The 13,760-nt window shown below is 42.1% G+C and overlaps 1 protein-coding gene across 1 annotated transcript in view; it reads left to right on the top strand.

Moving 5' to 3' along the window:
• The window catches only part of PSMD1 (proteasome 26S subunit, non-ATPase 1), a 69,312-nt gene that overhangs the window by 53,719 nt on the left and 1,833 nt on the right, over window positions 1–13,760 (top strand). Inside the window, exons 20-23 of the mRNA XM_061348769.1 lie at window positions 4,764–4,933; window positions 6,602–6,694; window positions 8,292–8,384; window positions 11,772–11,918. Coding sequence (XP_061204753.1) covers window positions 4,764–4,933; window positions 6,602–6,694; window positions 8,292–8,384; window positions 11,772–11,918 — 503 coding nt within the window. The remainder of the gene's footprint in view (window positions 1–4,763; window positions 4,934–6,601; window positions 6,695–8,291; window positions 8,385–11,771; window positions 11,919–13,760) is intronic.

Raw genomic sequence — 13,760 nt, 5'->3', positions numbered from 1 at the left:
TTGAAACCTTGTGGTATCCAGTACTCATATTTTGCTTTTTCTGTTAAAACTTAATATAGCCATTTAAAAAAATATATATGTATGTATTAAATATGTTTTTAATAACTAGATTTTGCCTCTTTGCTGATTGAGAGGCATTGCACAAAGAGGGAAGCATAGTTAACTGCCTCTGTTACTTGAGAAGACCCAGTTAGTTTCACAGACTACTACCTTCTTCTAGGGAGGAAACATCAATTTCATGACTAAATGTTGAGTGAGGGATAGGATTCTATAAAGGCATTAGCATTTCACAGGGACTGAATTACAGGACCTATTGAGGAAAGTTTCTTTAAGCAAAGGGGACAGGCAGTTTCACTTTGAATTTTTCTTCCTGCTAGAGTCAAGACTTGTGCAGTGCTGTGCCTGTCAGTAGCACCCCCTTTCTAAGATTCTAAATGCAGTTTTTCCCTTCTGGTGTCTCGTGCTCTGGCCTTTTCTTGCCATGCATCTCCTTATTCCTTGTGGTATTGTGGTTACACAGTGTCTGTATGAAATTACTACATCTCCAAGCCATACAGCATGGAAGCATGCTTAAAAATCTTTCTTCCTGGTGGCCATGTGTCAGTCAGGCTGCTCTGGGCCCTACAACTAGGGCTACTTAGAGAAGAAATTAATAGGAACCTCCTTTTTTGTCTTTCTTGCCTGCCAGGTACCCCTCCTGGAGCTCAGACTGAGCAATATTCTTAGCACAAGACTGTTAGAATAAATTAATAATTAACTGTTAGAATAAATAAATAATAGAATTTTGGTCATGCCCATGCTCATACTGTGTTGCTGGGAAACCAGAGCCCAGCTGGCTTAGATTTTTCTCTCAGCAGTACAGACCTGCTTCAAATTCCAACCTTTAGGATTAAATCATCAAAATGCAGCTAAAACCTTATTTGCTTTCTGTGTCACTCATGTATTATAAAATGACTTGGAAACCAGAAGAATTCAATTTTAATAAACTACATGTGAATTTGTGCCAGCTTTAACCTCTTTATTTCTTGCTGAGTTGCTGAGGGAAGGCTGTGAACACCCTTTCTTAACCTATTGCCACTTTCATTAGAGCCTCCTGAAATAATAAATTCTCCTTATCTCTCACATGCAAGTGCTTATCTGAAACAATGAGCTATAGAATTTAATTATCACTACGAGGAAGAAAAGGTTCTTTGTGTCATCTGCCATAGTTGGGGCAATTGAGTTTAGGTGTTGGGTTTTCTCTTGGGTTTTTTTTTTTCTTTTTTTGTGAGGGGAAAGGAGAGAAATCTTAATTCTTTTCCAGTGACAGGCTTTGATTAAAAGTGCAAGATTTCCAGTGCACAACTGGGAAATGACGCACAGGAGGTGGGGTTTTTGCTCGGACAATGGGGCAGTCATTAGACCAGTGGTTTCAGTAGTGGGCAGGGTACCTTGGGAGCACTGAAGCAGAAATGAAGAATTTGGTTATTGTCTAATTGTTAGGCCCCAGCAGCTACATTTTTGCTTCTTTAATAAAATAAGAAAAATGTAGACACTCTAAATTTAACTTAAGGGTTTTTTTGGTGTTTTTTTTCCCCACCAAAAAAAACAACGAACTTTTATAATGATCCTCTTTGTGTACAAACATGCTCTTTTGTTCCAAGCTGATGATTCCCTGTCTGTTCTTCGCAAAATCATTATGCTTTATTTTCTGGACTATGTATTTGTAAATGTAAGCTATAGAAAGGATATACTGACCTTAAATAGATATCAGCATTTTACCTGCTTGAAAGCTATATTGCCCTCTGGACTCTAGGTATCTTCTCTAGTTCTTAATGCCACATTTCTCAATCAGTGAGAAAAAAGAAGGAGCAACAGTCATTACACAAATACCTATGTAGTATATGTGGAAAATCTTTTCTTCATGTTTAGGAAAGGTTTGGGTGGTTTCAGCAATGCAATGGCTTGTGAACAAAGTGTGGCACTGGGCAGTGCAGACTGAAGCCAGAGAAGGTGTAGGCAACCTGATGGTGAATGTACTGGATTTTCCACAGTTTGGAGATGTTTTTAATGAGTGATGAAAAACAAAGTGTCATCCAAATTACAGAGAGGAAAAAGTTGCCTATCTCCTCATTGCTGTCTCTCCAAATATGCATCTTGCATGATGCGTTATATTTTGGATGTTAAAAACTCTATTACAAAATATAAACTGACGCATAAGGTCTGCTCTCCAATGTTTTGAATTTGGCTTGAATTTCCTACCTTTTGGCTGCCTTACCTTGTTTATGAGCTGTTCATGTAAAGTTGGGTCTAAGCCTCTGGTAGTTAGAAAGAAACCCCATTATCCCGTGCTCATGTTTTTTGTCCGTTAGATTAGAGCTACCTTGTGTTTCATTTACCATATGAATCAGGTTACTTGGTGCATGCTGCAATTAACTCCGCCAGTGTTTTGATGGCTGGTCCTGTGAGATTTTGACTTCTTGGTGCTGCTGCTAATAGTACTGGTTGTCTTTGTTCACTAAATAGATGAAATGGAATGCGTTCACTGATAGAGAAAGGAAGAGTATGATACTGTTTGAAAATGGGATGCTGCCTAGGCCAGGTTTGGAAACTAATTTCCAAAGTCCACAAAGTCACATATTAATAGCTGTTGTACTGCTGTGTTGTCCAGGCTACGCTGCCAGAGTATTAAAAAGTGCCACCATGACTATGTAAAAAGTAAGTTTATCAAAGTATATAAATCATCTTTGATGAGCTCACTTTTCATCAGTGGGAATGAGTGCAGTCTGCTTACTGTACTCCCCCTCTTGTTAACTGACATTAAACTTGAGCCAGCAAATTCTCATAGTCTTTAGAACAGCCACTTCAATTCATCAGACCTTGCCATAGTTGCAATGTAAATTCTGGGAGATGAACTTTGTAATATTACCCAAGGAGCCCTGAAAATTTTTCTTGGTTTTTGAATTTTTTTTTACAGGCATCATGTCACAACTTTCATCCATCTTGGCAAAAGCCTGGAATGTGGTCCCTTCCAGGCTGTCAGGGCTGCTGCTTAATTGTGAAGATAAATCACAGTTGTGCAGTATCGTATCTCCCCACCTTTCCTGCTCCCTGCAAAACCCAGGGAGAGAGGGTGGGCTGTGTGGATGTAAAACAGCAGAAAGAAGTAGCATGACAGCATCTTCTGAATATAAAATCTGTTACTCATCCAGGAAATTCCAGAGATTGGATAATATAATTCTGAAGGTTAACATAAATTCTGAAAATTAAAGTCCAAAAGTTTGATAAAATCTAGTTAAGCCGCTTGTGCAACATTCACTGGTCTACTTGATCCCAGAGTATCTGCAGATTACTGACCTGGCCCATATACAGCAATGCAGTGAAGAAAAGTTCAGGGTAAAGATGGGGGAGAAGACCTGTAATTTGAGTGCAGAGTGTTTGACATGTTCATGTTAAAGGATAGCACAAGACCTCATGCAGTCTCTCCTTAATGCTGTGGCAAAGTCAAGTATAAGGGCAAGAGATTGTTATCAGAGAAAATAATGAGAAGCAGAGCAGACTTAGCAGTAGTAAGAGATGAGACCGTTATCATTGTCTTTCTTCAAAGAGGTGGTGGGAAGGAGTTATCTAGTCAAACAGCAGATCTGTTGCTACCACAAAAGCAAGGAGGTAGTATGTATGCAGAGTATCCTACAGGAGAGCATCAAAATCCTCCATCTTCCATTGCTTCTCCTGGGACTAACACTGCCAGATACCCGAGATGAGATTAGTGCTTCATTCAGGGCTTTCATTAGTTTTGGCAGCAAAATTAATTTTGCTTGTCTTTAAAAATCAGCTCCATTGCTGCCTGGCACTGTCGAGGTAGATAGCTTTCTGAGGCTGGGCAGTGTTACTCCAGCTTGGGATTTTCAGCTGAAAAATGCCCTGACTTTGTAAGGAGTTAAGTGTTTGTATTTTAACAAAGTTAACCTCCCTACGCCTGGTCTTGTTAGCAGTAACAGACTTGCCTAGTGCTCTCTGCAATCCAAGTCACTGTGTTCATCAGAAGACTGAAGATCATATTAACACTTTCTCACTCTGTCTGCAAACCTGATCTTTTGGTTTGGTTTCTAGCTGGATGTTTCTGCACTGCATCAACATACGGAGCTTTGAAAGTACAAAGCGAGGACTTGGTTGTCTGGCAGAGATGTAATTTTGCTGCAAAGACTGCAGGAGCTTGTCTCTGCTGCTTAGATTGATAACCTGTAGAAGCAACTTCTGAAGCTGCTGCTGTTTACATTTTTTTCTAGTGAGATGGTGTAGGATAAAAACCTAGGCATATTTCTTCTGAATAACTGACAGTTCAGGGAGGCAGCCACAGAAAGAAAAGTTTCTGTATGCACTGCTTTATATGCACTATTTTCCTTGTGAGCTTGTCTTGAGGATCATCTATATGCTATGTTTTAAAACTGCTTACAGCAAAGGTTTGCCTTTTTCTTCCTCTCTCCCTGCCTTTTGCATTGTAATTCTGTTTAACCTGTATCCTGGCAAAATAAGTGCGCAGGCTGTACTGTGTTTAGGTCATACCTAGCAGATAGAGCTGCCCACCTGTTTTGCTCTGTAAGCTGAAATCACGGTGATGGTGGGATGTGTGTTCCAGAGGACAGTGCTGACAGCACTGTGGCCTGGCTTGCGCTGTGAACAGCCCCTTCACAGCAGCTGTTTTAGAGATGCATTGCTCAGGTGTCTTTGTGGAGTACCCAGGAATGCATTAATTAACTTACTTCATTTATGATTCTTTACAGGGGGCCATAACGTAACTATTTCACTGCAGTCAAGGACAGGCCATACTCACATGCCTTCTGTGGTAGGGGTTCTGGTCTTCACCCAGTTCTGGTTCTGGTTCCCCCTGTCACACTTCTTGTCGCTGGCTTTCACCCCTACCTGTGTCATTGGCCTTAACAAGGATCTTAAGGTACGTAACAAGCAGAGAGGAGGAAAGGTGCTGATAGCTGCTTGGAAGATTCGAGTAGTCTGAGAGGGGTGTGCGTGGATTTGTTAGTTTTCTTTGCATGTTTCCAGCTTGTTTGTGTCAGAAGAGGCTCTAACTGGAAGAAGTCTGAAAAGCAGGTTTAAATTGCAGAGCTGGCGGTGGGAATAGGGACAAGAAAAATGTAGAGAGTAGACTTCAACCTCTTTATTTCGAAGTCGCTTACGAAGTAAGGAACTCTAGTCAGTGTATGTGGGCAGAGACCACTTCATCATCACTCCAGAAGGTCAAGCTTATTTAAATAAATAATAGTGTGTTGCCCTGCTGCCCTCCCAAATAAATTATATTCTCCCCTAGGAAAGCTAACAGTAGGAAACCAGGATTTGTTTGGATTCCTTGGGGAATAAATACTAAACCAAGCAGCCAATGGTACTGCACTTTTCTTACACATCTGCTTTTCCCTGATGAGCTGTGTTAAGGCTGCTGCAAGCTGTGTACCATCCAGGGTCTTCTGTGCTGAAGAGCTGAGCTAGCAACTTCCACCAAAAAAAATTGTGGAACAGGGTTGTGAAGCACCCTCTTGTCATTGCTGCAGCCTTATTCTGTGATGCACAGAGCATGTGTAGGGCTGGGCTGCTCTCAGAATCCCTCTGTGGGACTGGGCAAGCATACTGGCTTGCAGCCCCTGGACCAAAACCTCAGAGTTCTAGGCTGATCTTCTTCAGCTGTCTCAGGCTGAGCATGAAGTCAAATTACACACCACTCTCAATTCTTGTTGTTTAAAGAGAGAGGGTTGTTTTTTCTTTCCCCTCTCTGTCCTGAATACTTCCCTGTATTTGCATTGCTGCACCTCCTCAGTGGTGAGAGGCTCAGCACCTTTTTGGCTGTTAAGCTGAACTGCCATTTTGACTCCCTCTCCCCATTCCTTAGAGTTTCCAGGGAGCCCAAATGGCTGTAGGTCAAGTGATGTTCTAGAACTTTGCTTGCACGCTAAAGCCAGTTATAAGGCTGGATGTACATTATGGGCTGCACCACACCCACCTTGCTTCCTCAGAGCAGCCCCTGTTCTGTTGCTTCTTGATGTTTTGCAAAGGAAGAGAGTTGAGATACTGCAGAAATTAATCCAGTTTAAGAGTTTGGATTGGCTGTCAGAAGATGCTTACTTAAATAGTCGAGAGTAAAAGAATATGTGGCATTGGTAACCCACCCCCAAAACATACTGTCCTTTTGCAAGAGGTGAATGTCAGGCAATGATTGGTTTGCTCTAGCGTGCACTGACAAGCAGGTCTTAGATGTTAAACTGATTTTGTGTTCATACAAACAGGCACAGCAGTAACATTAAAACCACAAAAGCTTTGAAACAGTGAAAACAAGGCATGGTGTGAATAGAGTGGAGAAGCGTGTATGGAGAAAGCTAGGAGAGCTTGCCAGAGTCGAATTATAGAATAATTAAATAACATTGTTCTAGTTGAACTGTTGCCACTGATAACAGTTACTCAGCTTCCGGAGGGGGAGAAGGGGAAGCTTGTATTCTTTAGAGGATCTGTGTTTGTCTCTGCTGGAAGGAAAATGAAGCTAAAGTAATTATTCTGCTGTAGATTATTTTTCCATGATTTTCTTGTCTCTAACAATGTTTTTAACTGTTTGTCTTAGATGCCAAAAGTCCAGTATAAGTCCAACTGTAAGCCGTCCACATTTGCATATCCCCCACCTCTTGAGGTACCAAAGGAAAAGGAGAAAGAAAAGGTATGTGAGCTAGCATTCTGTGTGGTAAAGACTCCTTCTCTCCTAGTATAAACATTGACTTTAGTGGCATTAACAGGGAATCTAAAGAGCAAAAGAAGAACTGGCAGGCACTGTTGCCTCTGAAAGAGAATTCTAGCTATTTTTTCCTGGTGTGCCTGGGACTGTTGCTGATCATGGCATACAAGTACTTTGCTACTCAGTTGCTGAGACCTCCCTTGTCTCTAGTGGTCAAGCCAGAAGTACTGATTAAAAAAAAACAAACAACAAAGTAAAACTGCTTTCCAATGCCCCACTGATTTGTATGTGTGTATCATCTTTGCACAGCACCTAGCACAGCAGGGTTCTTGATGAGTTGAGCTCCAAAGTGCTACTGTAGTACAAACATCAAGAATATTAGGTGTGACACTTCTCAAATAGTCCCAGATGGAAGGGCAGAAGTGTACCTGGTCTCGGGGGAATGGGCCCATGCACTAGAATAGTAGCTGTCAGGACCATGGACCGCAAAACGGTGAACATGGAACTGAGAATAGGTATTGAAAAGGAAGAGATGGGACCTGTGGGGTGACAAGCAGGACAAGAGGAAGCAATTTGTCTACTGGTGCAAGATGGTAAAAGCTATTGAGCAGACCACAGCAGCAGGCAGAGCAGCCCCAAGGGAGCAATTGCAGCTGTGGAACCTTAAGGTATGTCATGCTGATGGATGACATTGTGTGAAAACTGTAAAGCATTTTGCCAGAATTGAATGCTGGGCAGGACAGAGCCACCAAGAAATGAACTCTGGTGAAAGGCAAACCTCACTGCTCTTAGAAAGCAAAAGCTGTTTTCTGACCTTTAGAATAGGCTGGGAATTTGACAAATCCTTTCTCTTTTAAACTTTCCTGGCCACAGTGAAAATGTGTGAAGAGCCCACAGCCAAAAAAGCTTTACCAGCAACATGGCTAATGTGGTTGCTTCCTGTCTCTCTCAGGAAGTTAGTGCCTTACAGAGACGGTTACTGTGGATGGAGAGATGTGCTCACTGGAAGGGAGACAAGCTGAATTATTGTATCTGAGTACTTTCTGGCTCAGGAGTCCCAAAGCTTCCTCAGGTCTCCTCTGTAGGATGTTTTGCATATCCACTTCTTTAGATCAGTGAGAAACAAAGCTGTCTGATTAGGACAGTGGAGCAGCTTTAGGTCGTTTCTGAAGAGTATTATATACATGTTTCTTTATATTGGAGACTCCAGCAATAGGTTTTCCTGTAATAAAAATTCAGTTTGTTGCTCTGTTAAGTAATGAAACCTCTCATATAGACACCAAAACCAGCAATGATTATTCTCAAAATTAGGAAGTTTGTTCTCCTTCCTATGTGGCTGCAGCCTGTCTGCATTCATGTCAAATTATTTTTTTTTCTCCCATATGTGCCATTTATTTCTTTTGGTGTATTTGTCTTTTAAAAAGAGCAGTGGGTAGGAAGTGGAATTGGTCTCACTGACTCCTGTACTAACCTAACAGAACTAACCTAACACTGATCTCCTTTTGTTCCCCTGTTTGGGAAGCTGAAGCACAGGGCATGGTGTTGCAGTTACGCTGAATACCTCTTCTGTTGAAATATCCAGGTTTCCACTGCTGTGCTGTCCATCACTGCAAAAGCCAAGAAGAAGGAAAAGGAGAAGGAGAAAGAGAAGAAAGAAGAGGAGAAGATGGAAGTGGTGAGTGCAAACACTGAAATTTAAATGTATCCTTATAAATTTGGAAGGTGTGTCATGAAAGCTGGCACCCCCCCTCCACCTGTGTTAGTTCTGAGCAAAGCATTAACATGCTTTTCAGTGTACTGCATACACAGGTTAGCATCTTTCCATTGTGTGTGTGCACTGTTAAAAGTGAGAGGTGGTATTATTTCTGAGAAATAAATCTTCCTCAGTATTGTTAAGTAACTGAATTCCTTAAAGGCAGAATCTTATTTTGACAAATTTATGTGCCTTTAACTGCATGAACCTTTTCTGCTTTATTTCATTGCCAACTGTTTGTAGACCAAAGGAATTTTACCTCTTATCCATGTACTTTTGTTGTTAATGTGGAAAAAGACTTAAGAATTTTGTCCTTGGGACTCAGTGTTGTAGCAGTTGCTTGGTGATGTCTAAGTCAGTTGAGAGCACTGAAGAGTTTTAAACTTTCTGGTTTTCACATGCTTAACTCCCTGAACATTCCAGAATGTTCACCTTTTTGGCAGCAATCTCTTATGTGTTTGTCCATCTATCAAAATGCCAAAAATTTATTCACACCCAGCTCAGGACCAGCTGAGCTTTGAGCACAGAGTCCATATGCTGCTCAGTAGTTATGGTGATTGCTTCAGTTCTCTGATGATTTCTTTCAGCTCATAGACCTGACACTAGAACTTGTCATCCTCATCTGTCAGTAATGTGTCATCCTGCAGCAAGCTGAGGGATAGAGAAATGGCTGGTTAATGAATTCTTGGTGGTTGCTGCAATTTGGAAAACATATGGCAGCTAAAATTCTTGCTGTACCCTAACAAAGGACCCTTCCTTTTGTGCTCTTGAAACAGGTGCAAATATGCCAAGAATAATTGTAAGCTGAAAATGTTACAGAATCGTAGAATCATTTAGGTTGGAAAAGACTTTTAAGATCAAGTCCAACCATTAACCTAGCACTGTCAAGTCCACCACTAAACCATGTCCTTCAGTGCCTCATCTGCACATATTTATTAAATACCTCCAGGGATGGTGACTCCACCACCCACCTGCACAGCCTGTTCCAGTGCTTGAGAACCCTTTTGGTGAAGGACTTTTTCCTCATAGCCATTCTAAAACTCCCATGGTGCAACTCAAGGCCATCTCCTCTTGTCCTATTTCTTGTTACTAGGGAGAAGAGACTGACTCCTGTCTCACTACAACCTGCTGCCAGGTAGTTTTAGAGAGTGATAAGGTGTCTCCTGAGACTCCTTTTCTCCAGGCTTCACAGCCCCAGTTTCCTCAGTTTTTCCTCATAAGACTTGTGCTCTAGGCCTGTCACCTGCTTTGTTGGCTGTCTCTGGATCTGCTCCAGCACCTCAATGTCTCTCCTGTAGTGAGGGGCCCAGAACTGAACACAGGATTTGAGGTGCAGCCTGACCAGTGCCCAGTACAGGGGATGATCACTGCCCTGGCCCTGCTGGCCGCATTATTTCTGATACAGGCCAGGATGCCATTAGCCTTCTTGGCTGCCTGGGCACAAGCTGGCTGACGTTTGGCCGCTCTGAACCAACACCCCCAGGTCCTTTTCCATTGAGCAGCTTTCCAGCCACTCTTGCCCAAGCCTGTAGCTTTGCATGGGTTTGTGGTGGCCCAAATGCAGGACCCAGCACTTTGCCCGCTTGAACCTCATGCAGTTGGCCTTTGCCCATTGATCCAGCCTGTCCTGATCCCTCTGCAGAGCCTTCCTACCCTCCATCTGATCAACACTCCCAACCAATGTAGTGTCATCGATCCCCCTCATCCAGATCAGTACAGATATTAAACAGAAATGGCCCCAGTACTGAGCCCTTGGGAACACCACTGGTGACTGGCCACCAGCTGGATTTAACTTCATTCACCAGCACTCTTTGGGCTTGGCTACCCAGGTAGATTTTATGCTGAGAACAGTACACCTGTCCAAGCCCTAAGCAGCCAGTGTCTCCAGTGGAAATCGTGTCAAAAGCTTTACCAAAGCTGATAAGCTCAGTAGAAACTTTTCTGATTCCACTTTAATATCTATGTGAGAAAAACAGAATGGTCAGAGAATTGTTGGCCTCTTTAATTTTAAAAAGAAATACACAAACAGTATGTAAAGGGAGTGTGGCATAAGATCAAAGGTGTATGCGTAAAATAACCTTACTAGACCTGCTAAGTGTGGCCGTGTTGTAGGCAATGGACTTTATCCAGTTGGCTCAGAAAATGAATCATCTCATGCACGCAAGGTTGAACCTCTGGGGTTTTTTCATTTTGCTCCTTTACCAAAGTTTCCTTGTCACCAAACACTTCCTTTCCTTTGAGTTATTCTTGCAGCACGATATGCTAAGCAAAATGCGCTGAACAGATGCACGTTTCTTCTAAAATTGCTACAACATACAGTTAAGTACAGGTGTCGAGAGGAAGCAGTATATTACAAGATTCATGTGTTGTGTCTGTATCTGTACACTCCAGATGTCTGAAAAGTTTTGTTGGTTGAACAGAGCAGAAAAATGAGAATAGTAAAAAGGGAGCGTGCTGCCACCTGCTGTGTTTGAGTTGAGAGTTTTGCCATTGTCCTAATGTTTTAGAAGTATAATTGCTTTCCTGTTTTTTCTCTTATGCCTGTTACATGACCTGTAATCCGTAGCTTCCAAGAGATCTGCACAGCAATGAGCAGTCACTGTGACAGAGAAAGTCCTGTCTGTTTCACAGGACGTGCCATGCATGTAGTGGGGCTCCTGATTATTTCCTATTGTTTGTTTCCATCTTTTTTGCAGTCTTTTTGTTTGCACTCAGATGTTCCTGAGCAAAAGAGAAAACACAATCCATGTTCTTAAGTACATGAAGGATGCTGTGTTTCTTCCTTCTGAACTTTTCCCTCTAGCTGCTGAGTCATTTATAAAGGAGGGGTTAACTGCAGTTCCTTAGGGGAGTCACTGAGCTCAGATCATTTTGGTTGAGTTCCTGCCCGTACCAGTAATGTCAAATGTCAGTGATAGTTTCATAACTGCAAAAATACAAGGACCGCTTTTAGCAGTTTTCATGTGCTCAGTAACAATATTGAAGAATCTTCAGTTGTGACCAAAAAGTGGTGAGTGAGCTTGCAGAAAAAGTATCAGAAAGGAAACCAGAGGTAAACTGTTCCACTGCCACCTCTTGCTGAACTTACATTCACCTGTAGTTGGGTGAGGCATTGCCTGATGAGAACACTTTGGTCCATGCTGGCATTGCATGTACCAGCTGATAGATAGGTGTTAGCTTGTTCCTCATCAGAATGGTTTCTCACCACAGTCTGGGATTTGCTGCCTGGTTGTTCTTTACCCTCCTGAACTATGAAAGGGTTCAATATTACTGTTAAAATAATGTTGATGTTCTCCTCCCCCTTTGCAGGATGAGACAGAAAAGAAGGATGAAAAAGAAAAGAAAAAAGAGCCTGAACCCAACTTCCAGCTTCTGGACAACCCAGCAAGAGTCATGCCTGCTCAGCTCAAAGTTCTCACTATGACAGAGAGCTGCCGATACCAGCCTTTCAAACCAGTAAGTGTCATCTACCTAGTCCATGTGTTTAACAGTGTTCCCAGGGCTGGGCTTGTGCCAGGACCCAGAATTTCTGCATGTCCGTGAGAGTGCCACTCTCAGCTGGTATCACTGTAATTAATGTCTGACAGAGATTTGCAGCTCCACTGTTGTCAAACCTGCTTTTTAGTGTCTCTCTCTCCAAATGATCACATGCAGTTCTAGTTGTAAGAAAGCCAGAGCTGCTGCAGACCTTTTCACCAGGCTAATGCTGCTTTATTTCTCTTTCTTCTACATATGACATGCTGTGACATGGAAACCAATCGGACGTACTCTGTATTAATGACATTGCTGGGGACATAAAGACTGAGCCGTGATTTTTACAGTGGGGTGAGAAGTTGTACAGATATCTTGCCAAAGCAGTGAAATACATTATGCCGTCTTCTGGGGCTATATTATCCTACAGTGGGATTTATAGCTAAATGGAAGGGGTTTTCCATTAAACAGATTTCATATTCGGTTACGTCTCACCTTAGAAAAAGTGCCTTTATCTCTGCTTAACACAGAAGAGATAGCATGTAGTTGTCAGGTGGATGATAGAAAAGATGTTTTTAGCATTAAGCCTAAGGGATAACTAACTTTTATGTGAGATGCTCAGATATATTGCAAAGCTAACAAGCTTGCTTTTGACCTCAAAATCTCCTGAGTCAAATTCTTTTGACCTTTATTTTTGTTCAAGAAATAACACCCTGGACTTTTTCTTTTTGCAGGATTATGCATGGGGAAAATGGTGTTCAGAAGAATTAATATTTTTTCCAGGAAAATAGTAATGTTTTTAGTAAATTGATTTATCAGAATAATATCAGCACATTAGAATTCTCTGTACATCATCCCCTTTAGCAAAGTTGTGGAAGGATATTTTAGTTTCTACCCCTGAAAAAGAGGAGGTGACCCAAGTGATATTTGGATTGGGAAGATCTGTTACATGGTCCAGTAATTGTCCATTCATGCAGCTGAAATATGGAGGTCACCTAGCTGTTTGCTTCAGTTTCAAAAGAAGTCAAGTCCTTGGTGAGGGGAGGAGCGCAGTTTCCAGCCTTAAACTCCCATAAATAGGTTTTGAAGAGAGCAGAACAGTGTGGGTTTTTGCTGGCATTAGGGTGTGTAACCAAGGAGGCTTTTGAAATGGAGCTGTTCCAGACCTTTGCTCTGCTTTGGGGAATGCCAGAGTAAAAGGCATCTTTTAAATGCTGTTTATAGCCTGGAATCCTGCTGTAGTCAAAGCCCTGATTCCAGACAGGCATGACACAGCACTGCCTCTTTGCACCTTGTGTTTCAGTCCTGGAGACGCACAAATCTGGTTCAGCCTGCCAGGATGTTTGGTTGTGATCTTTGCAATTAATTTCCTTTTTTTTTATGAGGTTCTGCTAAATAGGATTCCTCAGTTGGTGGAAGCTGGTGATCAGATTACGCTCTGTTTCAGATAGCCTCTTGGGAGGCAGCTACACATAGAGGCTTCACTAAGCTTTGTTGCCCTGAAAAGAAGAGCCTTATAAAGCAATTATAGTTCCATTAGTTTACACATGGAAAGCCCCAGACTGGAACTGGTGTAAAGCTGTGAATCCAGATGCCATTTTCTGTTGAACTGAGACTTAGATAGTGGAAATACAAAAGGTGGCCTGGATAGACTCTGTGCCATCCCCTTACCAGGCAGGGATCCAGGTGAGTGTCAGATGCTTTGCTCTCTGAAACTCATTGATGCTGAGGTGTGTCATATGGCCTGCTCTCCCAGTTTTGGCTAGGATAGAGTTAATTTTCTTCCTAGTAGCTGGTACAATGCTGTGTTTTGGCTTTAGTTTGAGA

This window comes from Neopsephotus bourkii, unplaced genomic scaffold (assembly GCF_033783945.1).
Source record: "Neopsephotus bourkii isolate Nb327-2 ecotype Australia unplaced genomic scaffold, CSIRO-AGI_Nbou_v1 NB_369, whole genome shotgun sequence".
Lineage (NCBI taxonomy): Eukaryota > Metazoa > Chordata > Aves > Psittaciformes > Psittacidae > Neopsephotus > Neopsephotus bourkii.
This window is presented reverse-complemented; position numbering and strand designations above follow the sequence as displayed.